At 38.6% G+C, this 27,883-nt stretch overlaps 1 protein-coding gene and 1 long non-coding RNA gene across 6 annotated transcripts; one reads left to right on the forward strand and one right to left on the reverse strand.

The window, feature by feature from the left end:
* Positions 1–27,883, reverse strand: LOC149128709 (uncharacterized). 5 transcript variants are annotated; one of them, XR_016223231.1, is made up of 5 exons: positions 27,482–27,883; positions 22,136–22,203; positions 11,926–12,072; positions 10,507–10,626; positions 1–854 (listed from the first exon to the last, which is right to left on the reverse strand). It is a non-coding gene; the product is annotated as an uncharacterized LOC149128709 (long non-coding RNA). The 5 variants fall into 5 exon arrangements; XR_016223233.1 differs by lacking the exon at positions 1–854 and adding an exon at positions 9,431–9,571; XR_016223230.1 differs by lacking the exon at positions 11,926–12,072 and having other exon boundaries at positions 27,482–27,878.
* Positions 5,529–6,940, forward strand: LOC127482561 (elongation factor 1-gamma). Its single transcript, XM_051859048.3, is given in 2 exon segments — positions 5,529–5,970; positions 5,973–6,940. Coding segments are annotated over 2 exon segments (1,308 nt in total). The 5' UTR covers positions 5,529–5,543; the 3' UTR covers positions 6,854–6,940.

A 27,883-nucleotide genomic window follows, 5' to 3' on the forward strand; every position in this document is an offset into this window, starting at 1 on the left:
TTTATTTGAGATTTGGACATAGATAAGTGTTATTGAAATGTGATTTAAAATTTCACAATAGATATAAAAGAAAGAATACAGCAGTTAGAGAAATAAAATCAACTTGTAGAATCTTAACACAATTTTTAAAATACGAAATGTCCAAATTGAGGCTATTGGCTAATGTTGTAACTTTGATAGCTTTACTGTTATAGCCATTGTAACATTCAAATTGAAAACTAAGGTAGATTCATGGAGGAAGCAATCTATCAGGAGCATGTAAAATGTTGGCATATGAAGAAAGATATTCTACAGAGTGATCCCTATATTTTATGAAGTTTAGTTAACTCATTAAGTTGGAACTAGAAGACTTTATTAGCACAGTGAAGAAATGATCAACATATTTGAAACAATGTGATATATGTCAGTAAACAGCAGAATTAAAAACCTATTTCTTTAAAATGTGGACATATTACATCAAATTAGAATATGAAAAAAATATAAAATTATTCCACAAAAATACTAGTCTAACACAGATAATACTCTCTAATAAAAAAAAAAAAAGTCAAAGAGTCAAAGAGCAGCTGAACTCCATTCGTATAACTCAATGGAATTGCTAAAATAACAAACAATTCAAAAAGTGTAGTCTTAAGTGATAAGAAATATAATCAACCATTCATAGGGAAAGAATACCTATAACAATCTCAGAGGGAGCCAGCCACCAAATGAACATCTGTTTAATGGGAAATATCAACTAAATAATATAAATCATTGATCAGATGGCAAACTGATCTGAAAGGAAATAATTTCCATATGTGCCACTCCTCAGATTAATACAGTACTGAAGATTTTAAAGCAGATAAGCTTGTTGGAACCTGTAAGTGGCAAAAGATAAAACAAGAGCCTGGTCAATATCACAGTTTTAGGCATTGTTCCACTGAACATCCATTCCTCAACTCCTCAGTCTCTTGTCACTGTAAAAAAGGGTATACCAACCCTGTGTTGCCAAAGAATGATGCTTGCTTAAACTTCCAAAGAAATTTAAGCTGATATCCCTAGGTATCTATAAATCTTCTATTCCTTTCATTTCTTAAAATACTTAATATTCAGATAAGCTGAGTTTAGCCAAGTACAACTTGTACTGAACAAATAATTAAAAGAAAAACTCGGCATATGGAAAATGCACTTGAGAGGCATGGTGACAGTTGCAATGTTTGTAGATTTATCAACCTTATGCAACACAATAAACCATCTAAACCTCTGTGCCAAATTCTCTGGTATGATAAATGACAATCATTTAACAGTGTTCACCTGAAGAGTTTTTTTTTTTGAACCAAAAATAGGGCAATAACTTGTGCCATCAGTGAAGGAAACAAAATGTAGCAATCTATAGTCTTTCCCTCTTTTCTCATTCCTTTTTTCTTTCATTCATCTCTCTCCTGTTTATGTCTCTTTTATTTTTTTCTCTGTCATAAGTTCAAATAACAGCATGTTAAGAGCAGAATTTAGAGCTTCTTTTCACAGATTTGCATTGTCAGGAAGTAATTTTGTGACTGAATCAGCAAATCAATACAATATTCTTCCTATATTGAAAGCTGGGATAAAAACTTACACTGTAAGATTTAAAAGACACCAGTGTGGATCACTGAATCGAGTCACTGGCTCGTCAGGTGGAAACAGCCTCTGAAAGCCCCAAATGCAGATCCTCTACTGTCCTATTTTCTCTAGCATAACACACTGCTCAGTGAGAAATTGTAATCCAGTGTCAATCAGTTTAAAAAGATGGACTTCCCAAGACAAGAGAAGAATTCATCATTTGAGGGAACTCTTTAGCGTACTTCTGTGGTTATAGAGGATGTCTGCAGAGTTTAAGAGTAAACTGCAGATACCTAGAGAATGTCCTGGGCTGTAGTCTCTGAAATGTCTGCTTTGCTTTATTCCTCAGGAAACAATCCTAAAAGTCACCCTTATACAATATTAGTTCAGTCCTGACAAAGACATTTTCTAGTAGTTATAGGAAGATAGCAAAGGCATTTGGTATAGCACTTAAGATGCTGCTTGGGGCACTCTATCCCGTATCAGAGTGCCTGAGTTAGCATCCCAACCTGCTCCTCATTCCATCTTCCTGCTAATGCAGACTCTGGGAGTCAATAAAGGCTCAAGTGAATGAGTTTCTGATGTTCATGTGGGAGGCCTGGCTTGTATTCCAGGGATCTAGTTTCAGCCTCAACCCAGGTCCAGCCATTGCAGGCATTTGAGGAGTGAAGCGCAGATGTGAGCTCACTGTCTTTCTGTCTCTCAAATGAATTAAATAATGTAAAAATATATAAATAAAACTGATAAAGATTTACTTCAGTTCAACTCAATTGTTCTTCCAAATCATAGCCTAAAGCAATATATATTTAATTATCAGAATAAATATTAAAAAGCTATGGACTTAATTTTTTTTTTTTCTTATTTGCAAGGTTGAGAGAGAGACAAAGACACAGAGACAGAGAAGAGAAAGTTCTGTCCACTGGATTACTTCCAAGTTCCCATAATTCCCAGGGCTGGATCTAGGCCTAAGCCAGAACAAGGAAAGCAATTCAGGTCTCCCATGTTGGTGGCAGTTACCTGAGCCATCACCATTGTCCCTTGGGATCTGCATTGGCAAGAAACAGGAGTCAGAAGCCACAGGCAGGACTTGATCTCAGGTCTTCCAAAGTTGATGTGGATATCCTCATCACTAGGTGAGGATGTCAACCCTGGATTTCACTAGACTAAATACCAACCCTGATTTTCAAATTTTAAGACCAATTTAGAAATACAGTTCATGAAGCTTTTCTTCATATCACACAACCTGGTCTCATTAGTCTTACAACTTTTCAGGGTCGGAGGGGAGGAATTAGAGCATTGTTTGAACATATAATTGGACTGCATGAAACATTCTGAGAGTCCAGAAAACGAGAATTATTCAAAAGCCTCCTCTCAAAGAAATGGAAACAGTGATTGTTAAGAAGTAAAGAATTTGCTACATAGCGACTAAAATGTGATTTCTCCTTTGACCAACTGCATGGGCCTGTGGGTCATAGATGCCCAAAAATATCCATGTGCTACTCTGTATATCTCAGTCCACTTATAGTTAATTTGAGACCATCTGACAAATGCAGAACAAGGAAATACAAATGAAAATAATACATGAGCTGTTAGGAACTAGTGTACTTTCTCCAGCTTCCTTTTTTTCTTTTTGTAACAACCTTGGGGACCAGGTGTTTCATGTTTCCAGTGATATAGTTCCAAGATGCAGCAGGGGTGCTGACCCATATCAGCTCTAATCAGGGATAAAAATATATGCTTATTGTGTTAAGGTATTGAGATTTGCTAGGCTAGCTTAGCCTTTTAAATATAACCTAAATAAGTTGAAACAGCTGACATGAATCAGTCCACAATTTCAGATGTCTACCAAACATGAGTTTTTTCTCCATGACTGGATCTATATTTCAGTCCCCGCCCATCATGCTACATATGTTGGAAAACTGAATATCGGTCTTTCTTGACTTTCTTTCTGCCTTTCTTTTACTAGTCTTTCCATTTTAGTGCTATTGATGGCTTCTATCAGATTGACTTGGGCTTATAAACTTAGAAGAAACCTTGAGTCTCCTAATCACAATGTCCAAACTCAAAGGCAGTGTGTCTTTTAGATGCAGATGTCCTCTTCCTTTTTATTTGTTTGACCACATTTGCCTGTCCCTGCTAGGTTGCTCTTGTATCCTACTATGGTGGTAGATTTCCTCTCTGGAAACGTGGAATTTCTGAATGACAAACGTCACATCAGCATGTTTCCTCTTCCTCCCCTTTCTCCTTCCTCTACTCGGCTCGGGGAGAATTTACTTTTTGTTCAGGAAAAATCACTTCCCTTTCTTGACTTTGACACAGACATATTATCCATTCTCAAACCCTCTCCTTAATCCACGAATGGTACAGAAAATTTTGTAAACACGAATGGAGGCACCTGCTTGAATTCAGGGAATGCATAAGGGTAGAAATAGCAGCTATAAGGGTGGGAAGCATAGATGAGGAATTCCAAAAATGATTTGCTGTTGCACAGTCCATGATTGTCTTCCTTTTTCTTATTCCCTAGCCAAGTATGCTCAGTGCAGATGTGACATGTATTTAGCCTAATATATTTTTGAGTCTTCTTTCACTGCTTTTCACTCAAAATCTAGCCAAAATAATGATCTTATTATTTCATATACATGACTTCTGAAAATCACTTCCACTTTCCTAATGTTTCCACTACCCCAATTCCAAATGTGTTATATTCTAAGGACCCATCTCAAAGGCCATTATCCCCCAAAGACTAATAGAAACAGCCCATTTTGAACAGAATTTTTTGTGTTCTCAATGTGTGCTAACTGTGTGATCCAGAGAACATTACTTCTCAACCCCTCATTTGTCATAGGTAGTTAATGATAACCACATAGCATCATATAAACAGGAATTTAGTGTTTGTACAGTTCCCAGATGGTATAAACATTCAGTAAATGGCAGTTATGATATAATGATATTAATAAATCAATACACATTATGATATTTATCTCTTAAGTTTTCTTTTTTAAAATTTATTTATTTATTATTTGAAAGGCAGAGTTACAGAGAGAGAAAGAGAGAGAGAGAGAGAGGTCTTCCACCCTCTGGTTCACTACCCAGATGGCTGCAAGGCTGAAGTTACATAGATTCGAAGCCAGGAATCAGGAGCTTCCTCCAGGTCTCCCACTTGGGTGCAGGGAGCCAAGGACTTGGCCATTCTCTACTGCTTTCCCAGGCCATAGAAGAGAGCTGGATCAGAAGTGGAACAGCCGGGTCTCGAACTGGTGCCCATATGGGATGACAGCACTGCAGGCGGCAGCTTTACCTGCTACACCATAGCACCAGCTCCTTAAGTTTCCTTACAGTTTGCTTTTACCATATGAGCTTGCAATTATAAAGTTTGTGCTATTTGTTTATCTATATGTATTACCCCATTTTACATACAAGGTGATTTATTGAATAAATGAGTCAATGAGTGAAAACCAAGAGGATGGTTTAGTGATGTGGCTTAGCTATAGGACTCAAAATAGTGGAATTTATGTGCCTATCACATTCATTGCTCCTTGCAGGTAGGCTCTTCCCCAAAGCACGACTAAATACCAAAATATTTACTATTACCACTCACTGCAGTGTCCCTGTTGCCACAAAAGCTGCATATTTGTGTGTGGCCAGTAATCTTACCATGAGATATTCAAAACCTTTCATTTCTAATGTCTAAGAATAGCCATTATGAAGACTCCAAACCTCACAGATACCCTCTCTCCCGTTCTATGCATGCCCTAGTATGATCCTATCAGGCATGGGTGGCCCCATTCCAAAGACTCCTGGCTGGTTGACTTATGAAGCTCTCCAGCGTTCATCAACAAGTGCACCCATATTTACATCCTATCCTCTGAATAACTCCTTCACCTTATGGTTCTAACAGAACCATGATCATTCACAGACCAAAATGATTTTACAAACCAGTCAATGAGCCCTTTCGCTGTGGAATCACCATGGTGGCTGGGACCCTGTGCACATATCTTGAAAACTGCAGGGCCTTTAATAAGGCCCTCATCGCTGCTCAGTACAGCGGGGCTCAGGTCTGCGTGCTCTCTGCACCACCCCACTTCCACTGTGGCCAGACCAACTGAATCCCTGAATTTCTCCGCAAATTCCCTGCTGGTAAGGTTCCAGCATTTGAAGGTGATGATGGAGTCTGTGTGCTTGAGAGCAACGCCATTGCCTACTATGTGAGCAATGAGGAGTTGCAGGGAAGTACTCCAGAGGCGGCCGCCCAGGTGGTGCAGTGGGTGAGCTTTGCCGATAGCGACATAGTGCTCCCAGCCAGTATTTGGGTGTTCCCCACCTTGGGCATCATGTGTCACAACAAGCAGGCCACTGAGAATGCAAAGGAAGAGGTGAGGTGGATTCTGGGGCTGCTCACTTGAAGACGAGGACTTTCCTGGTGGGCGAGCGAGTGACACTGGCTGACATCACAGTTGTCTGCACCCTTTTATGGTTCTATAAACAGGTCTTGGAGGCTTCTTTCCACCAGGCTTTTCCGAATACCAACCACTGGTTCCTCACCTGCATTAATCAGCTGCAGTTTCGGGCTGTCTTGGGGGAGATGAAACTGTGTGAAAAGATGGCCCATTTTGATGCTAAAAAGTTTGCAGAGAGCCAGCCTAAAAAGGACACGCCACGGAAAGAGCAAGGCTCACGGGAGGAGAAGCAGAAGCCCCAGACTGAGCGGAAAGAGGAGAAAAGGGCAGCTGCCCCAGCTCCTGATCAAGAGATGGACGAATGCGAGCAGGCACTGGCTGCTGAGCCCAAGGCAAAGGACCCCTTTGCCCACCTGCCCAAAAGTACCTTTGTGTTGGATGAGTTTAAGCACAAGTGCTCCAATGAGGACACTCTCTCTGTGGCGCTGCCATATTTTTGGGAGCACTTTGACACGGAGGGCTGGTCTTTGTGGTATGCTGAGTACCGTTTCCCTGAAGAGCTCACGCAGACTTTCATGAGTTGCAACCTCATCACTGGAATGTTCCAGCGGTTGGATAAGCTGAGGAAGAATGCCTTTGCCAGTGTCATCCTCTTTGGAACCAACAATAGCAGCTCCATTTCTGGAATATGGGTCTTCCGAGGCCAAGAGCTTGCCTTTCCGCTGAGTCCAGATTGGCAGGTGGACTACGAGTCGTGTACGTGGAGGAAACTGGATCCGAGCAGCGAGGAAACCCAGATGCTGGTTTGAGAGTACTTTGCCTGGGAGGGGGCCTTCCAGCATGTGGGCAAAGCCTTCAGTCAGGGCAAGGTCTTCAAGTGAATGCCTCTTGCCATCACCTAGCTGCCTGCACCTTCCCTTCAGGGAGATGGGGGTCATTAAAGGAAACTGAACATTGAAAAAAAAAAACAGTTAATGAAAGCCCTTTTCCCACTAATTCACACCCCGTATACTTCAGGGAGCTAAGGTGCTCACTTAACAATGGCACACTTAAAAGTAGCAGGATGTTAAACACTGTTCCTCAACAATGGGCATAACGCAGACTTTCTCCAGGTAATCATCTACCACTGCCTTTTCCAAATAATTTCTCTCCTTCTTCCTTCAATGGTTTCACTTGCTTTGAATTATGTGTCATTTTTTAATTTTTTTAATCATCTTTTACCCTTCCTAGTTTTTGTCTTTCTTGAAAACCCTGTCATCCTTAGCGATATAATACATCAAGGACTTCAGCAGCTTCTCACCAGTGGCCTTCCTCTCCTGGGAATTCCTGTTATAATTGCAACACCCTGAATTCCAAGTTCTTTGAAATCCTTCTTTTCACTAATCCTTTTCCTCTAATCCACCACAGTCTCCCATTCACATGATCAGATACTAGACTTAAATTCAGCAATAGCACACATCAACTACAAACAGGGATTTCAAATTCCCATTACTTTCTCTTTCTTTCAGTGACTCTAGTATCCCTACTCTAAAAGTTTTCTTGCTTTATTTGAACTGAAATCCACCACTCACTTTTTCACTACTCAATGCTCTAATTGTGTTTGTATTTCTCTCTTTATCTATACTGGCTCCATGGTCTAGCAATCCATTAACTACATTGCAAACCACTTACCCACCTCACTTTTCTCTTTCCTCATCATATATACTTGGAAAATTCCAAATCATACTAAATTATAAAAATATCTGATTCAAGATACTAATTGTCACCTAGAGATTTGAATATATAGAAGAGTCTTCTTTCAAATTTATGATGAAAAATCTCAAATGGCAACCCCAACATCGATAGTCTTGCCATACATCTCTGCTCATTAACATTCTTTATCATGACTATTTTGTGCTCTCTCCTCTGTCCTCAAGTCTGTCATAATTTTCTGACTATTATGATTTGGATATTAGTTTTGGTGTTCCTCAAAGTTCCATGTGTAAAAGGTGTGGTCCCATGGTGACATTGTTGGATGGTGATGGAACTTTTAAGTGGTGGACCCAGTGAGGGCTCCTTAGAAGACTGGAGGAAAGCTATTAGTAGTTCTTATGAGAAAGTTGTTATAAAAGTCTGAGTTTGGCCCCACCAAGTCTCTCTCTGCTTCCTGGGTCCCCATGGGATCATTGTTTCACACACACTGCGACATCCAACATGAGGTCTTTGTCAAAAGCCTGCATCATGTCCACATGAGCTTTCAGCCACCAAAACTGCGAGCTAAATAAATCTCATTCCCACACAAGTAGCTTGTCTAAGGTATTTCATTTGAGTAATGACAAGCTGACCAACACACTGACCATTAAACTGTGACCTAAACCTTGTAGAGAAACTGATCAAATTTCCTCTTTTTAAAAGCTAATTAACCTAAACTATCTGATATTTTCACATACTTTTGTTAAAATGAAAAAAAATCTTTCTGAACTTTCCTAATGCACTTTATTCCTAATGCACCTTCATCTGCTCACCTACTGTATAATAGTGGACCACCCCACTCTCAAGTCTTCCTCTTTGTTACTGAATTACTTCCAACAGCTATTCAAACAGGATGATCTCCAGTCATCCTCAGTTGCTTTCTTCACACCCTACTTTCATCCAGCCTACCAATAGTTATGTCACAACAAATAACCCTTCCATGACTGCATCTTGATGTTTTCATCATTAACTCTTGCCTGAAATATGGAAGCCACTTTCTAACTAGTCATGCAGATTGTGAGTTTTACAGCAGCCAGAGTGACTCACAAGTGTAAATCAAAACTTTCCACTCAGCAACACAAAGCCAAATAAAACCTTCTTAATGCAAGTAAAATAAAATGCAAATTCCTCTCTTGCCTTGCTAGCTCCATTTCCCTATGTACAGTACATGGGTTATCATGATGTATAACAAATGACAATGTTGCTGTCAGTCGAAAAGCCACATTTTTTCTTTCTTACTGTCCCTTCTTCTTGCACTGTTCTCCATAGTTTGTTCTGCATGTGAGTGTTTTTCTTCATTATGGTCGCAATTCGAACATTAGAGAGACTGCACCTGACCATCAACTTCTGTTTGTCTCATTATCACATTTGCTTATTTTATTTTATTCATTAGATGTGTTGCTGTGTCACTTCTCGTATATACTTATTTATTATGCATTTTTACTTCTTGTCTTTTCTCCCTAGAAGACGCAAGGACTCTGCTTTGCTTGTTCATTTTTCTATCTCTTATAGCTAAAAGAATAGTTTGCATAGTTAGTGATGCAAAAATTTATTTTGATATCAGAATTTTCCTAACCAGATGGGAGGATAGTTTTCACAGAAATATGATACTCTTATCAAAAATAACAACAATAATAACCAAAATCAATATTCAGACAATATCTAGGGAGATATTTGAGCTTTATAATTAGATTTTTTCTTATTTGGAGACAAATATATAAGAATATTTATATAAAAAACTATAGGGTTGAGCATTTGGTGCAATAATTAAGACACCACCTTGATTATCCTCATTTCCACATCAGATGGAGTGCTTGGATTCAAGTTCCAGTTTTGCTTTCAATTCCAGCTTCCTAGTAAAGTGCACCCTAAGAGACACAGATAGGAGACCTGAACTGAGTTACAGGCTTCTGGCTTCCACATGGCCTGAGACCTGACCATTGTGGTCATCTGGGGAGTGAACTGGTGAAATAGAAGGTCTCTCTTTCTTTCCAAATTCGTTAATATTTTAAAAACATATACTATCTAGAAAACATATGTATTTTATAGGCATAGAGATCCATGGACTTAATAATTCAGTTCTCTAATTTCCACCCTCTCAACTTTAAATTTTTTTACAAAAATTAGCAAGTATGTGCTATTTGTCAGGTCCCATTCTAATTGATGGAGCTACAATAGACACAAACCCGTGGCTGTGTGGAACTTACAGTCTATTTCCGATAACTGTCTCTCTAGTTGAGCTGGATGTAGCCTCCCATAAGATAAGGAGCCTCATCTATTTTATCTACAGCACGATCCCCAGCTACAGGCACATAGTGGGTGCTCAGTAAAATTCATGACAGGATTAATACACAATTGCAAGAAAATTATAACAAAGGGAGGTACACGGACTTACTGAACATAGTGCCTGACATATTTTTTGAATGCAATAAACATTTGGATAAAGGTGATTCATGGTAAAACACTTCCAACCCTTGCTTACTTCCCCAACACTGAATGCAGGATGCTGCTCAATTTGGGGGAACTTGCCCCAAATTATATCAGTGTCATTAAAACCAATAAACACATCATAAACACACGAAGAAGTTTTGAAAAGATTTTCACAGCTTGTTTGCTGGAAGTACCATATTACCTTCTTCCAACCCACACTTGCCCAAATGACACAGCATGCCAGTTTTAATTAATGCCCGGGGTTAAATGTCAATTGCACAAAATCACTAATTTGTTATTTAAAGCAGTGGGATGGGTGGAACAAATGAACCCCTGCCTATAGCAGCCCATCAGAAATGCACTATGTACCTACCCAAAATGGGATGTCTTGGTTCTTTGCCCCTGTAAACTGAACCCACTGAGTGACAAATCAGAAGTAACCTTCAAGATGGACGAACTCACTGGCTTTATGGCAGCCAGCACCACAGTGCACCTGAAAGAAAGAACTTTTCTCAGACATTATCTACAGTAAAATTCTCTCAGATTTCTTTTCTGGAAAGAAAGAAAAAAACAACAGAAAAGATTAACCTAGTTGCATAAAGAGCAGTAAAGGACTCTGGCAACGCAGTTGGCTCTTGCAGGTCTGCATCGCCAGCCAGCAGAAGGCTTGCTTTACGGCTCCCTCAGGAGCACGCCTCTCATTGAGTGCACATGCTGGGAGTCCAAGACACTGCTTCTCTGGCTACATTTGGCGGACTGGTTATTTCACTTTCTTTTTGCTCTACTCATCTTATTCCATATCCCCTGTGAGGTGAAAACAATCTGGACAGAATTAGACTGCTGTACAGGATGTTTATTTAATTTTCTCTTTCTCAATAATTCATAAAGAAGATCCTTTTAGTTATCAATGGGATGTAACATTTAAACATTATTTATTTATTTATTTATTTATTCAAGAGGCAGAGAGTCACACAGGAGACAGACACAGAAAAGGCTCCTTTCTACTAGTGAACTTGCCAATACTGGCAATTACTGGGGCTGCTCAGGAACCAGAACCCATAGCCAAGAGTGTAACCAAGGTGCCCCACAGGAATGGCAAGGATGTTACTACTTGAGCCACTATCATTGCCTCCCAGGGTCTGCAATGGCAAGAAACTGGAATTAGGAACCAAAGCTGGAACTCAAATCAAGGCATTCTGATATGCGACAAAGGCATCCTAACTGGTGCCTTAGGCCAAACCCAATAAAGAAAAATTCAACTTGCCTTTTCAATGAGAGTGCCACTCATTCAGCTTTCCCCCACACAGTATCTTTCTTCTAAAAACCAGGGAGCTCTGGATTCTAATTGGCCTCTTGGCTTAGCAGGGAGAGATGCCAGGTTTGACTTATGCTACCAGAACCCTCTCCTTTACTCAAGTTGGCCCAGTCGGTGGATTGCAGTCACCCCACATTTATCTTTGCCTCCATTCTGTTGCTCATGCCACATCTGACCTACCTTCCTCATCTGCTCAACTCAAGCCTATCAACTCCTTGAGTTTGCATAGGCACTCTAACTCACAACATACTCATTCTTCCCCAGTGATTTGTCTAGCCCACTCATTTGTCTTAATTTCATAGCATCATGCTGTACCTCTTATTTCTTTATTATCAGTTGTAACTCTGCTTGAAATATCCAACTAAGCTTGTGCTCCATCATTCCAGTAACGTAGCATGTTAATCAAGTTTATCCAGAGAAGACAACAGAAACTCCACATTTATATAGTAAGAGCGAGTGAGAGAGAAAGGGAGTTACTTTAGCTCATGTGACTGTGGAGGCTTAGTAGGCTGGCAGACAGGAGGTCATGGATGAGTAGCTATTCAGGTCCAGAAGCTGTTTACTGGAAGAATTTCTCTTGCTAGGGGAGATCAGTCTTTACCAAGGCCTTCATTGGATGACCACCTATATTATGGAGGGTAACCTGTTTTACAATTTAAATGTTAAAAAATAAAAACACCCTCACAGATACATCCACAACAGTGTTTGACCAAATATCTAGGCACCATGTCTCATCAAATGGATCTATAAAATTAACCATCCTACCTGAAAAAGTCATTATGTGTAAGAATACAATTTGTTGAATGTGCTATGAATGGATAAATAAATGATCACTTAGCTTTAATAAGCCAAGTTCCTACAGGGTCGAGTACCTAACCATCCTTCCAACCTTACCCTCCATCATAGTCTCCCTCACTTTCTGCTCCCCAGTCATTGCATATTCCATGCTGCTTTCCACTAGGGGGCTTGAATGTCCTCTACCTATGGTACAGATGCTGTTTCCTTCCCGTTTCACTCAACTCCTATTTGTTTTTCATTCATCTGTAACTTTTCTAAGAAAACCTTTCTAGATTCTCAAGAACACTAGTTTCCCCAATCATACATTCTAATAGTACAGACTATATCACTCTGCCATGGCATTTAGTAAATTAGTCTTTCATTTACTCATCTTATATCATTTGACTGAAATCTGTCTCCTATACTTTATTGAAAGCTTCATGAGAATAATAATCATGTCCACTTTTGCTCATGCTTGTATCCCCGAATTCAAGCAGGGTGCCTGGAACATAGACAGTAATCAATATATCTGCATTCACTAATTGACAGAATGAAATAATAGCCAGTGTGCGATTAGTCTTGCTTCCATATAGACTGCTTCTAATGAGACAGATAGCAGCCACAAATTGCTAAAACAACTAGACCAAATAATGCAAAGTCAGGCTATAATTTATTCTATATGCACAATCCTAGATAATCAATTTATCATCTTCATAAATTGCCTGGCCATTTTGTTACAAGCATGATTTTTTGGATCATAACACCATCCAACTTCAGATAAAGACAACTTTTGCATATCAACTCCCATTAACACACATGAAGACTATGCCTTTTGGAAAGGGAAGGTCATGAAAATCATTGATCACAGAGACAGTGTTTCCCAAGTATCTTTTGTACATTGATATATAATTAATTAGCAATGTCTGAACTAATAAATAGCAAATATTTTGAAGCCATAATGTCATAATTTTCAAGATTAGAAAACATTAGAATCACACTCAACATTTAAAAAATTCTCCTTGAGTATTTTAAATTATTTGCAGAAATCTTTCTTGAAATATCACATCCTGAAGAGCTGAGAATGAATAAATTTGTATGCTCCAAAGCAAATGTTTCAATGTCCCATCCTAATATTTTTATATTCCTTCCCATCTATTTGGTTCTGTTACTAACATTTTATTTTAAGCCATTATTTCATTTTTATAACTGGTCTTGCTACTTAAAATCTGTGTGTCTTTACTTCATCATCTGTAAAGTAGGAATAATAATACATACCACACAAGGCTACTCTGAGAACCAAGTAACACACTATGCCTAAAAGTCCCTTAACTTAAAAGCACTTTGTAAATACCAGTATAATTATTGTGAAGTGAAATATTTTAAATTTCCATTTGAGATGTGATTGTCTATTAAGTAACTATGAATAACATTGCAGAAAAATAACAGTCAGGAAGACTAAGCTTAGGGGCATGTGTTGTGGTTCAGCGGGTTAAGCCACAGCCTGGAATGCCTGTATCTGATGTTGTCCTACCTGGGAACAACTCCTACCTCTGGTTGCAATCCAGCTTCCTGATAATGTGCACCCTGGGAGGCAGTGATGGTGGCTCTAGTACCTGAGTTTCTACCAATTATGTGGGACACCAGGATGGATTTCCTGGCTTGCAGCTTCAGCCTATTTCAGCTCCAGCTTTTCTGGGCATTTGGGGAGTGAAACAGAGATGGAAGAGCTCCATTTCCCTCTCTCTGTTGCTCTGCCTTTTGAATAAATAAAAAATATTTTTTAAAAGGCTAGCCCTAGACTATCAGGATAATTATGTATAAAACATTCTTCATCTTAAATACAGTCTGCTTGACTTAAAGGAACATTTGTTTAAAATAAATTAATATGTAGTTGATCAATAATAGAAAAAATGAAATCAGTGTAATATATAGTTTGACTTGATCCATGTGTAACATTTCTGAGCACATTAACATTTTGATCCACCTAATAACTGCAACTGAGGGCAAAGTAAAATAATGTGCCAGAAAATATAAGCCAGACTGAAGGAATCCAATACAATTCCACTAATAGTTTAGCTCATTACGCAGTGAGGACTTAGAGTGGGTTTTCACCATTGCATAGGCATTACTAAGTAGAGCATCCCTTCCTATATGCCTCAAATCTAACTTACCTATGGCTTACCTAGGTCAGTATTTTCCCTATACTCTATTTCACTTAGCCAATCCCTTCAACAAACTCTGCTAGTAATTCTTCAGTCTCAGCGATAACAGCCAGCATGTGAGTACAACTAGCACATTCTGTGGAAACAGGCAAATCTGAGTGTGAACTTAAGTCCCATCACTTGGCAGCTGACAGATCATAGGTGCATCTCTAACCTCTAGATGTCAACATTTGTTGCTCTATAAAATACAGAGAGTTTTATCTGCCCTTGGTTCACTGTTAGGAGTAAATGAGAAAACTCTTACAAAATGCTAAGCAACATTCACGCAACATTTAAATTGTTGAGACAGTCAATATTAACGTGCTTGTAAATACTTCACTGTTAGTTAATTGATTTCCAGTTTCTATTCTTTGATTTTTTCAAAGATAGGCATTCTGCCTAGTGAAAACAAATGCCCCACCTCTGTGTGAACAAATTCCAGCAAACTGATTTTCATTCTGTTCTGCCCTGTGTTAAAATAAAAGTTCGACCTCAATTATCTGCATATCATCTGCATATTTTAAATGAAAGTGCTGCACTATCTGGACTGCTTGCTGTCCTACATGATTATATCAGCTCTTTACTTCACATTTTGGGTTTAGCCTTAACATCTCAACCTTCCTTGCCACAAATGTGTCCTTAATAGTGATTATATTCAACTATTTTCATGCTGGTATTAAAATCATCACAGAGCAGATATTATTATGTTCAAGGAGACCCCAAAGAGTCTCCCAAACCTGATGCTTAGATCTAAAACACTCCGCATGTTTGGCAAAATACAACACAGCTATCTGTTTTTGGAATAAGTGCCCCTCTCCATTCTAGTTAATTGAAAACAACTCTAAATTGCCCTCCTGAGCATAAAGAAACAGGGATTAAGATATAGTAGCGGAAAAGTATCAGGGTTTTAAAGACTTATATAAACAACACAGTTGTTTGAGTCGGTGACAAATAAATTCAAGCTCCCCAGGACACACTTGCTTAGGATTTTCCCAATTAGGCATTTTATTTGATCTTCGGGTCTGGGTGAGCCACAATTCTCTAGAATTGAAGAGGAGATTAATGGACCAGAGACAATGGCTAATTCATCTCCAGGGCTTTGTTCATTGCTTGTCTTTGCTAATTTAATACTGTTATTTCCAAACTTAAATAAATCAAAATGAGAATTGGGCTAGGGCAGCACATCTCAAGCGTCTGTGCCTTCACAGGGAGATTTGTCAACACATCCCCTTTACATGAGCTATCTTGACTTGAAAATAATATTCCCTTTTTGATAGGCATAAACAACAAAGAAGCAGCATTTTGTATATTATCTCGATTAAGTCTACCCATTGATGGCAGAGAGGTTGTGGAATAACTTAGCATATTTACAAGGAGATCGAAGACAGAAACAGAGTTCAGTGCAAAGGCCTGAAAGCTCATGGCTGCTTGGAGGAGAGAGTACAACATGGGCACAGATAAAAGAAAAAGCAGGATTTTAATAATAAAAATAATAGGTTTAGTATCTAAAATAAAGCACAGCAGTCCAGGAAATGCACAAAGTTTTTTTTTTTTTTGAAAAAAATAAAGAAATCTCATATTTGTAGACCAAAAAACCTTATTTATCTATCCTTGCATGCCCTCATACTTAAATTTAGGAAATGCACTTTGTAAGTGCATTTTGCGCAAAAGAGACACCATGCTTTTCTACCTTGTTGAAAGAGAACTTAAGGTAACCTTTTTTACCCTATCCCAAATTAAAGACCTTTACATAATTCTGTGAGCATCAACAAATCAATTTAACAACACAAAGAAAAGATAAGCTGAAAACAAAGAAAGGGCTCATTTGAAATCTTTAACTCCCAGTTCTTTGCTTTTTCAGAGTGTAAATTCCAGGCTAACATTTCAAATCCACAATAATGGGACTCAGAGCCTCATACTTTTAAATCCATTTGCATTAGTTAAAATTTATATGTGTATGTATATTTATGTATTTCAAGCTCACCAAACTTTGAAATTTTCTTATCCACAAAGCAGTTTATTCAAAACAATATGGAAAAATCATGGCCATCTCCTTTTATAGATTTTTCAAAATTTATTTGTTTTTCATTTTATTTGTAAGGTAGAGAGACAGAAAGGGAGACAGAGATAGAAACAGGTCTCCCACCTTTTGGTTCACTTCCCAAATGCCCACACAACCAGGACTGAGTCAGGCCAAAATCAGGAGCTCGAAACTCCATCCTGGTCTAAAACATAAGTGGTGAGGACCCAAGACATTAAACCATTATCTGTGGCTCCCAGGGTGCACAGTAGTAGAAAGTTGGATTGGAAGCAAAAGAGCCAGGACTTGAACCAAGCAGTCTGATATGAGATATGGGAACCGCTGTAGCAACTTAAGCACTGTGCTAGATGCCCAGCCCTGATGCTTTCCTTTAATTCTAGCTTATAAACACAAGCCTTTGCCATACCCAGATATCAGAAAAAAACTTCAGGCTCCTTTAAAACATCTAGCATATGTCTCTGTTTTCTCGTTCACAAAGTTTAATGGTTACGCAACTGACAATAATTTAAAAGCAGTCAATTTCCAATGATACAAAACATAATGATGATAACAGGTTTGTTAGGTTTGTAAAGAACCTAACAGACTGTCTTGTCTAGAAGCACTTTTAAGATTTTTTTTTTTTTGTAGGGTCCAGCATTGTGGCTTAGCGGGTAAAGCCACCGCCTGCAGTGCTAGCATCCCATATGGGTGCTGGTTCAAGACCTAGCTATTCCACTTCTGATCCAGCTCTCTGCTATGGCCTGGGAAAGCAGTCAAAGATGGCCCAAGTCCTTAGGCCCCTGCACCCACGTGGGAAGACCTGGAGGAAGCTCCTGGCTCCTGGCTTCGGATCAGCACAGCTCCGGCCATTGCAGCCAATAGGGGAGTGAACCAGCGGATAGACGAGCTCTCTCTGCCTCTCCTCTCTCTGTGTAACTCTGACTTTCAAATAAATAAATAAATCTTAAAAAAAAGAGAGAGAAAGATTTTTTTTTTTGTAGCTGCCTCTAACATAAGAAGGGAGAAATAATGCTGAGAACAAGGTAGCAAGCCTCCAACAAGTCTAGTTTTCATTACTTTGTTCAAGGATGCTCCTTCAGTCTTGACTGCATAGCTTGTATCTATGTATCTTCTCCCCCCTTTCATGTTACCTAACCAGGAAGAGAGCATCCCAGGAACTGAAGCTTCCGAGCCCTGCTCCACCCAAGTGCCAGGTTTCTACAAAGTGGGTAAGATCTTGAAGACACTGAACAAATGGTGATTTGATGATTCTTCTCTCATTCCTGTTTCCATTTTATAATCTTAACTTTCAGTTTAGTTCCTGTTTTTAAAATTTCCATTCTCAGGCAACATTCACACTTCATGAAAATAGCCAAGCTTTCCAAGGGCTAATTGAAGCTCCACAGCTTGTATTACATCTTTTTAGCAAAATGATAAAATTATTTTATTTTGGAAAGAAGCAATGAGAATTTCAAAGTTATCAATTTTCCTGTTAAATAAAGTTTACATGTACTCATTAAAATACATCTCTATATATATATGTGTACAAATTTTTATTTCACATATGATGAGCTAAGAATTATGGTGGTGGTAGCTATAAACTGTGTAGAAAACATGAGCCAATATGAAATCTTCCTTTCTTGGGATTTATTAAATATGATAGTCTTTACAAAATTAACCAAAATAGAAATCAGAAATACTAGTGCATTTTGAAAAATGCTATGAGATTTCAGAATAAAAGCATCTAATAATTGGGGTACTTACTAACTGTGAGGCAATATTCTCAAAGGCTTTACCTGTATGTGTTATTTTTATCCACTATTTATCGATGAGAAAACTGAGACCCAGAAATAGGTGTATGCCCTGGATTTTCACTGAGGCACAACAAAACGAGATAAGGAACTAACATGATATGTTGTCTTACTTACAGTAATGAAATATAATAGCTGTGTTAGTTATAAATAAAACCAAAGGAGAGGTGTATACTCAATCCACAATTTTGTACCCATTGTATTTTCAAGCAAACACTAAAATCACAAGAAATTTATTTCCTGTCTTAGAGTGCCTGAGGAAAGATACAACTGCTCTTTTTTTCATCAGCAATTCTTTTCTAATCTAATAAATGTTCTACAGTTCTTGAATATACACAAATGGTACAGGAATTGGCCATATATTAGTAGGGAAATATGAGACTAACATGCTGCCTATTGCACTAAGGAGGCAGGCTAAAGGAAAAAAAAAATCTTGTGGTTTTCAGGAAATTCTAACAATGACAAATGTCTAATGGGCTCCTGCGCCAACAAAATGTGTATATATCTGGAGAAAAGTCAGTGTCCAAGTGACTTTGTTTTGTTTATAAATAACAAGAATAGTGTAAAAATTGCATTCATAGTAGGAGTCAATCAAAAACATAAAACTAGAAAGGAAACTTTGAAGCCCTCTTTGCTGATTTTTTTATTATCTGTAGGAAACAAGTCATTCTTTAGCAGGTAAAGGCAGTTCACGGATGAAAAGAATTGGTAAGTACATTCAGTATGACCAAACACACACTATATCTAACTAAACTCCACAAAAATTCTGGGGTCCAAATTTCCTCTTCTAGTTTCTTCTTTATTTGTTAGCATATTGTTTCAAAAAAGTCTCAATTAAATTCAAGATGAATTGTTGGCAATTGTCAATGACATTACTAACAGTGGATCAGAATTAAACCATTGATTGATTTATACTCTTCAAGGAATATTTATAATTTTGGCTCAGAAATTCTGTGTCTTCTTAAGGATGGACATGAGGAAATGGTCTAGGAACAAGCATTTATATTTAAAGCAACATTTGCCTTCAGCTAGGTTTCTAATATTCTGTCATTCATCACAGAATGACACAGAATGCCACAGTTGGAACTATCGCTTCTATTTTTCATCCCTGCTATTTTTGAAACTTAGTTTAGCAGGAATCATGGCTTGCAAGATAGAATTTTGGATAAAATGCATTCACTCATTCAACAAAAATGTAGGATTTGTGCTGGGCACAGAGAAAACAAATATGACTGCAGAAGCACGTATTCCTACTGGGCAAAAGAGAAAAAGGGATCCAGAACAAAGGATGATGTAGTGTCCCATAACTAGTCAGTGAGAAGAACTGTACCTACCCCTAAACTAAGGGTCAAGAAAAGGGAGCAGATCCCAGAACAGAGAGAGCACTAAACGGAATGGGCTCTGTCCTGGGCCACGGAATCAATCCCAGACACACTGTCCTCCCTCTGTGAGCTCCTCTCCTGAAATTCAGAGCAAATTATATTAAAGTATTCACACCACTGCCTAGAACTATATAGCCATACCAAAAGTCATCATCTACTGACTGAATCATCAACAAGCAGAATTTTGGAAAGGACCTTAAGGAAAAGTCTTTATCCATTCAACTGATGATAGATATCTAATCTTTCTCCCATTCTTTTCTTTCTTCCTTTAATCCCTTTTCTTTCTCACATAGACTTTTTAACATTTTCTGTGGAAAAAGGCTCTTCAAAAATTGGTGAAAAAATGGAAACAAAGATGAGTATATTGTAGTGCAAAAATATTCTTAAATCCATGCATAATATTTTCATAATGCAGATTTTCCATGAGTTTTTGGAGACCCCTCTTAATGCATGGGGTTCAAAATTTCTGCCTAACATAAAAATATTTTTAGCTCCATTTTCTAGCTACATTTTATTAGTATTTTCATACAAATAAGAAGGTACTTACCTCTTCCCAGTATTCTTATATGGGAAAAAATAAGACAGTGGTCAATATAGCAACAAAGAGGCCAGAATAAAAGGGTAAAGTGGAAAATAAGAGATATTTTTCTGGATATTTATAAGAGATTCTAGAGATCTCTACTCCACAATATGAAAGCAAATGGAAAATTTTTATTTCAGTCAGAAATTGAAGCAATTAGTAAAAGTGTGAAATCCGTAATCATTTGTTGAGCTGCTTTTAAAAGTGTTTATCATCACATTGAGTAAATTTCACTATCATAATTGACCATATTCTTCTCTCACACATGGCAGGAAGAAGCACACATGCTCCTTACTGATGCCACGCAAAGGCACATGCACTAAACCCCAGGAGCAAAATTTAACTTTAATGCATAGATAAGAAAAATCACTTTACTCATAACTACACACAAGTATAATTACTGAGCAAGGATGAAATGGCATGCAATTAAGTGGAATACCCAGGGATCACCCAGGGTCTAGTTACAGAGTAGAGGAGACTGAAGAATACGGAGACATCTGTTGTTTAGGGAATAGTGGAATCCTCCCAGAAAATTTTCCCTTCCTGCCTCCTATTGGCTCCACAGAGGAGGCTAGAAATGTGTCCTCATGGATTAGATTACCTCTTTTCCACACAATCCTCTTCCTTCTCTTTCTGGTCACATTCAGATTCTCCCTCCATCCCCATCCCACCCCTTTTGCTGAAGTAATATACTCTACTTAATCAGCTCCTTAACACACTTCTCTTATCCTTTCATACATAAGAGAAAATCCCCAGAACAAAAATATGGGTTGAATGCTATGGTGCTTCCAGTTTCTTCAAGCTGTGTGTGAGTCACCTCAGTAACCAGAAGCTCTAGGGTTACCAAGATCTTAGCAACTGACATGCTGACGTTGTGCCTGACTTGATAACAAAGGCATGCTATAAGGATAGTGAACATATGTCTCAGTTTTCCTAAAACAGCTTCAGTGTATGTCTATTGCTTCTGGGTAATTATTAATGGTATACTCTTTCCTTTCCCAAAGTGTACCAATTTAGATAAGTTGTACAGTCATAATATCAACAAGGATATTATAAGGATAGCAGGCTATGAAACTATGCTCTCAAAGCAAATCAGTGTTTTCAAAGGAATAGCACTGAATTATAATCGGTGTATCTACATTTGCTCTGTGTACTACTTGGCAACTACTATAACAATAGAGACACATTGAATTAAGAATTCGATAGGATCTCTTATAAATTATATATATAATACATAAAATGTTATTCTTATTTTGGGACTGTAAAGTTTTCCCAGAAGCTTGAGAGATGAGTGTCATCCTCCAGAATTCTTAGCCAGGATTTTGACCTGAATCAAGACAATCTGGATCGTTGTGTAGTTACATTATTACATTGATGTTTATATGTGTTGGCTTATTTTCTCTTCCAAAGAAACTCTCATAGAATACTAATTCCTGCCAAGGGAAATGTATGACCTCTTTACCCCAGTGCGGGTTTCTAAGGCAGGCTCTAATTTCCTCTGCATGACATCTCACTGGACGTGCTGGAATACACAGGGATACCAAGCAAATAACCAAGAAAGAAGGAAACATTACAGCTCATCTTGCTAAAGGCCTTTGGATATAAATTGTACATGATTTTTGTCTGAATACACTTTAATTTTTTAAAAATTTTGCACTGAAATAATTCTGAAGATATTTTGTTACTCAGGTAAAATTTCTCTTGAGAACTAAGACCATACTAGTATGATATTTTGCGTAAAACAAAAGTAAAGCACAAGACAAAGAGTTACTAAATATACTCTGTAATGGACTAACTCTGCCCATTCTCTGTAGTGAAGGGTATCATATCTGTTCTCCTCTACCAAAATCTAATAAGAATGTTTGAGGGAACTAAAAACATAGTAAAAGAGTATATATGAAATTCTTCTTACTCACAGCTTAAAAAGTAGTAGTTGAGTCCAATACAGCAATTATTCATCCACAGATCATTTCAGCAAGAAAATCTAAGAGGAAGAAAGCATGTAATTTATTTGTTATGTAGTATTAAACTTATGTTTGAGTTCACCCAGAGAAATCAATGGATCAAATGCAAACAGTAAAAGTGAGCTAAGTTTCTGCTAAAACATAAACCAAGAAAAGAGTAGGGCCCATCAAAGCATGGGTAATAACTCTCATCATGGGGGGTAACATTTATTTCTAGATAAATACGCCATGCTCTTTGGATTTGGTTTTAATACGTATTTATGTAGATGGAAAAAGACAACCAACCCAATGTCCCTCTTCACCACTTCAAGGAGTGACTGCTGGGAAGAACCAATTACAATCAAATTGCTTACACCTTAAACCCCAGGTGATCTCGATGGATGGACAATCCCTTATATTGTGAGTCTATAGCTCTAAGGCTCAGGGGAGAGACAACAGGCAGAGCTGTGTGGTGTGTTTGATAGTAGAGAAAGCAAAAAGACCTTATAAGTGAAAAGAGGAAATGCCTGGGGGAGTGTGTGAGAGTCCCTATTTGAACAACACAATCACATTTTAAGACAACAACTGCATCTTTCAAAGTAAAATGAAAAAAAAAGGAGGTGTGGGAAGGGAGGAATATTATATAAATGAAAAGGGTGAGTCACAGCATACGCAGGTGTCCTAGGTGGACTGAGGGTCCCATATTCAGAAAAAAGGTCTGTTGTGTAACCACAATGCCCAAGGCTTCATGAGAGCCAGAGATGACTCAGACATCTGGGAGTGACCCTGCCCCCTGGACTGAGCTTTCAGAAGAAAAATGGATGGCAAATCTGAAATACACAATATACAAATATGTCGGTCCATTGGCTACTTTAAGAACAGAAATCATCTTCTAGCAAATGAGTAATGGTTTAGAAACTCTGCGTCACACTAATTTTGGATTTCTGGTTCTACATTCAGAAATTGTGTAATTGTAAACAGGTATGTAAAACTATCAAATGAAAATTGTGAGAGTATAATCTTCATGTGATTACTTTGAGAATTAAATTAGTGCACAGAGTACCTGCTTAGCAGGAAAATACAAATAGCAATTGTTATATTCCTTGTCTCAATTCCGTTCCTCTGTCATGAAACTATCCTGTACCTCTTTAGAATGCTGATTGTTGTCATCTAGAAAGTTGAAGTTGGTAATATCGAGGCATCTTTGGCACTCTGATAATGGCCCATTCGCATGTCTGTACAACTGCTCTGAGCATCCAGGGTGGTAATAAGTGAAGTCCTTCAAATGACCCTTATGTTGCACATGTTCAGATATGTCATCAGTAGGGAAAAGCAGACTTCCACACTACAGAAGCAGTTTTAGCGATTAGTATTTCCCAATATCAATCACTTTTTTGGGGTAGACATTTTTCTCCACTACCATCGACCATATCCTCGGATTTGATAATAGGTTTTAGTTGTTTGAAAGGTTTCTATGCAAAGCACTACTGAGGAAATCCCTAACCAACCATGAGCTGATGTACCTTGCCCTTTAATTGATTTCCAGATAGAGAGCACTGCCCAGGGAGTCATGCAACACACACTCCTGTTGAGCCATTCTCCTTTATCTCTATTACCCTTGATGTGTTATCAGGAAACCTGTAGTGCTCTCTCTCTTCAGGGGATCATTTTTTCCTTTGGGTGGAGATGCTGGAGTTTTACAGAAAACTCAGCTGGGGGTTTTCATGGCCATACCTCTTACAATTGCAAACTGAGAAGCAAAACCTCTTGTGCAGCCAACATAATTCAGCATAATAAATTCTAGCAATGTCTTATTTAACATAAGAGTATATTCAACAGTACACTCTTTTAAATGCAGCACTTTTTTTCCCTCCTATTCTGTTTGTCAACACTGTGTTTGATGCTCCAGATGATTTACTCAAGAGCAAACACTATCAGATACCTGTGGTTTCTCTGTACTACCTCAGGGGGGCTTCAAAACTCACCACCTCAGATCTCAGTACTTCAAAGAACTTCCCCTGAAGCTGTATTTACAGCCTAAGCTAAAAAACAAGGTCCTGCTTACTTTCACACACCTTTTCACCAAATTAAAATCCTAGCTGCACCAAAATAACAACTCTGTATCAGTGTGTGCTGGGCTTGGGGGTGGTTGCCATGCATTTTAACTTTTTAAAAATCTCAAACTACAAGCCAAGTGAAAAATGATCTAAGTGGACTTTTGCCAGATCTTGTATCCAATACTTTTCTCCAGATAGCATATAGCTCCACCTTATGGCAGGAAGTTAGTCAAAGTGAAGATAGGATGTGGAAGGCATAATGGTAGGCATGCCTTTTTTTTTTTTTCCTTAGAGTCTAGCTTTTCCCTTCATTTCAGTTGCAACTGCAGTTCTATGTGCAAAGAGCAGGGAGGCATTCTTCCTTTTGTCTTCCTTGGAAGTCTGTGAAAGTCTTGTACTAAGCCTTGTTAATGACTTGTAGCACAAGAACTGTTGAGACAAAGGAAGAATGGATTTATAAACTGCAAAAGAAAAATAAATCATGTTCTCTGATGTGATATTCTCTTTAAGCACTATATTTAGTTTCATTCTGCCAGGGGAAGACAGATGTATCAACAATTTAGACTCACCAGTAATTATCATGATCACAAAACAATTTCATACAGTCTAGGCAAGAGGAAGGAAAGCAAGACTTCTGAGAATATTTCAATGGGAAAGTCTCCTGGAGCTGGATCTTTGAGGTGAATAACTCAGATATCTTATTTCACATAATCTAGAATAAAAAAAATTAAGCAGCTTGGCTCCAAAGTGAGATTGTGTATGTATGTTCTAGGTAATTTCTGAGGTTACTACCACTAAAATACTTAAATTAGTTTAGCACAAATTTTCATAGTTTAAGTTATATCCATGTAATAGCTACTGCATGATTTCCACAACTTCCTAGCCTATCTCTTGCCATCTCCTGATCAGCTTCAATCCACACCCCTGCCGCTCCTCCTGTTTAGTCCGTACTGCATATCCACGGAGTCAAACTACCAGAGGGAAACATTCAAGAGAAAAATGTCTACTCTGAACAGATTATTTTTGTAATCATTTCTTTATATATATATATATATATATTGACAGGCAGAGTGGACAATGAGAGAGAGACAGAGAGAAAGGTCTTCCTTTACAGTTGGTTCACCCTCCAATGGCCGCTGCGGCCGGTGCACCACGCTGATCCGAAGCTGGGAGCCAGGTGCTTCTCCTGGTCTCCCATGGGGTGCAGGGCCCAAGCACTTGGGCATCCTCCACTGCACTCCCGGGCCACAGCAGAGAGCTGGCCTGGAAGAGGGGCAACCAGGACAGAATCCGGTGCCCTGACTGGGCTTGGAACCCGGTGTGCCAGAGCCACAAGGCAGATGATTAGCCTAGTGAGCCCTGGCGCCGGCCTGTAATCATTTCTTAACCAATATAGTATATCAGCTATTAACATTGATTCACACTGTATTAGGTTTTACAAGTAATCTAGAGATGATTAAGTATTCAGGAGCATGGGTTATATGCGAGCACAATGTCTCTGTAATTTTATGTAAGAAACTTGAGCCTACACAGCTTGTGGTGTCCTGGAGTGAGAAAGGATCCTTGAAGCAACCTGGGTGGATACTGAGGAGGATCACCATTCCCTATTCCTATTGTGACTTTCCCTATGCTGGGCTTTTGGCTCTTCCTGCATGTGAAATTCAGTCTCTTCCTAATTGTATTGTGTTGCTCATGGGAGAAATTTGTGAATATTTGGGGCCGGAAGATAGGTTTGGGAACTCTGAAGGCATTAGATATATAAATGATGAGGATTTATAGATAGATATATGATAAATCATTTTTGAAAAGTGCAGGAACCTTTAAATTGAATACTGGATATTTTGTAATTAAAACTTATCTGGGGCCGGCGCCGCGGCTCACTAGGCTAATCCTCCGCCTTGCGGCGCCGGCACACCTGGTTCTAGTTCCAGTCGGGACTCCGGATTCTGTCCTGGTTGCCCCTCTTCCAGGCCAGCTCTCTGCTGTGGCCAGGGAGTGCAGTGGAGTATGGCCCAAGCGCTTGGGCCCTACACCCCAAGGGAGACCAGGATAAGTATCTGGCTCCTGCCATCAGATCAGTGCGGTGCGCCGGCTGCAGCACGCCGGCGAGGGTGAACCAACGGCAAAGGAAGATCTTTCTCTCTGTCTCTCTCTCTCTCACTGTCCACTCTGCCTGTCAAAAAAAATTTTTTTTAAAAATAAAAAAAAAAAAACCTTTTCTGGGCCATTTCTAAAACACATCCTCTAACTTCCTACCAAACTGCTCAGATTTTCTTCTTCCACCCTGCAGCTTTCCTCATCACTCACAGGAACTTCAAATTCTTCTTTCCCCTTTTGCAGGAAAACATCACAACCACTCCTCATGGGTCACAGTCCATCTGTACAAATTAGTCCTTTTCAAAGATTCTCAAGAGAGCAAGTCTTTATTTTACATGAACCACTAGCTTTATAAGCCAGCCATGGTTTCAAATAGCAATACTCTTTTTCCACAGTTGATGTAAAGTGGTCACCATAGTGTATGACACATACTAACTTTTAATGGTGATAGACATTAACAAATTGTTAAAAATGAGTAATATAATGAAATTGCCCAGTTATAATAATAATTGTTAATATACACATAATCAAAAAGACATAGTGAATTTTGTTATATATTATGTCGTAGAGCTGCAGTTTTAATTTTATCCATTAGAAGAACTAAATTATGTAGGTTAAGTAATATTTTAATGACTTGACCTGATATTGGTTCTAGCACTTTGAATTATGCCACTGAACATCTTTGCCCCAAGAGTGACATATAAACCTACACTGATAACTTGATAGACTTAGTACAAGAATCATCCTTCAAAATTATCAATAGTATAAATACTTTCATCTTGATAAACTGATGTAATTGCTAAAATAATTAGCCACCTATGAATAATTTGTCTATAGTATATAGGCAGAATAAATAGTAATATGAAATTTTCTTATTTAAAAAACAAAGTGAACAATAGAAGACCTTAGGTCTTCTCTCTCTTTCCTTAGTTTAAACACTTATCTACATCTCTATTTTTACTTTATCTTATGTCTTAACTTTTATATTGTAAAAATTTGGATGTTTTGGCATCCAAGTTCATTGTCAATTCTACTTGTGACAAAGTCTTTATTACACCATGTATATTATTTATTCCACTTTCTTAACAACAATAATTCTGGCTTACAGTGAAATGCACTGTGGAATCCAATGCTGCCGATTTTACCCCAAAATTGTTCCACATACCTTAAATTTTCAGTTGAAATCAGTACGTAAGCTCCAGGAGAAAATTTATTTCGTTTATGTCTACTTCTAAAATGCACATGGTATTCATACTTCTTGTCGCTCCCCCTCTTCGTGGAGGAACGACACAGGACCCTGCGCTGTTCTTTCGTCTGCTCGGCCCTCCCCGGGTTTGCTGCTGGTTCTTCCCGGGTTGGCTACCGACCCTTCCACCTCCGTGGAAGGGCGGTTCCCCCTGCCACTTTCTCCACTTCCGCGGGGGAGCGGCACACCGCCGGCCGGCTCTCTCGGGGGCTGCACAGGTGTTCCTTCAGATAGATGTTCCCCTTAGATGTTCCTGGTGCATGTTGTCTCTCTCCTCCTTTATAGTCCTCTTCCACCAATCCCAACTCTGCTACCCACACG

The sequence above is a fragment of the Oryctolagus cuniculus genome, chromosome 1 (assembly GCF_051225735.1).
Source record: "Oryctolagus cuniculus isolate XC-2025 breed Fujian yellow rabbit chromosome 1, ASM5122573v1, whole genome shotgun sequence".
Classification (NCBI taxonomy): Eukaryota; Metazoa; Chordata; class Mammalia; order Lagomorpha; family Leporidae; genus Oryctolagus; species Oryctolagus cuniculus.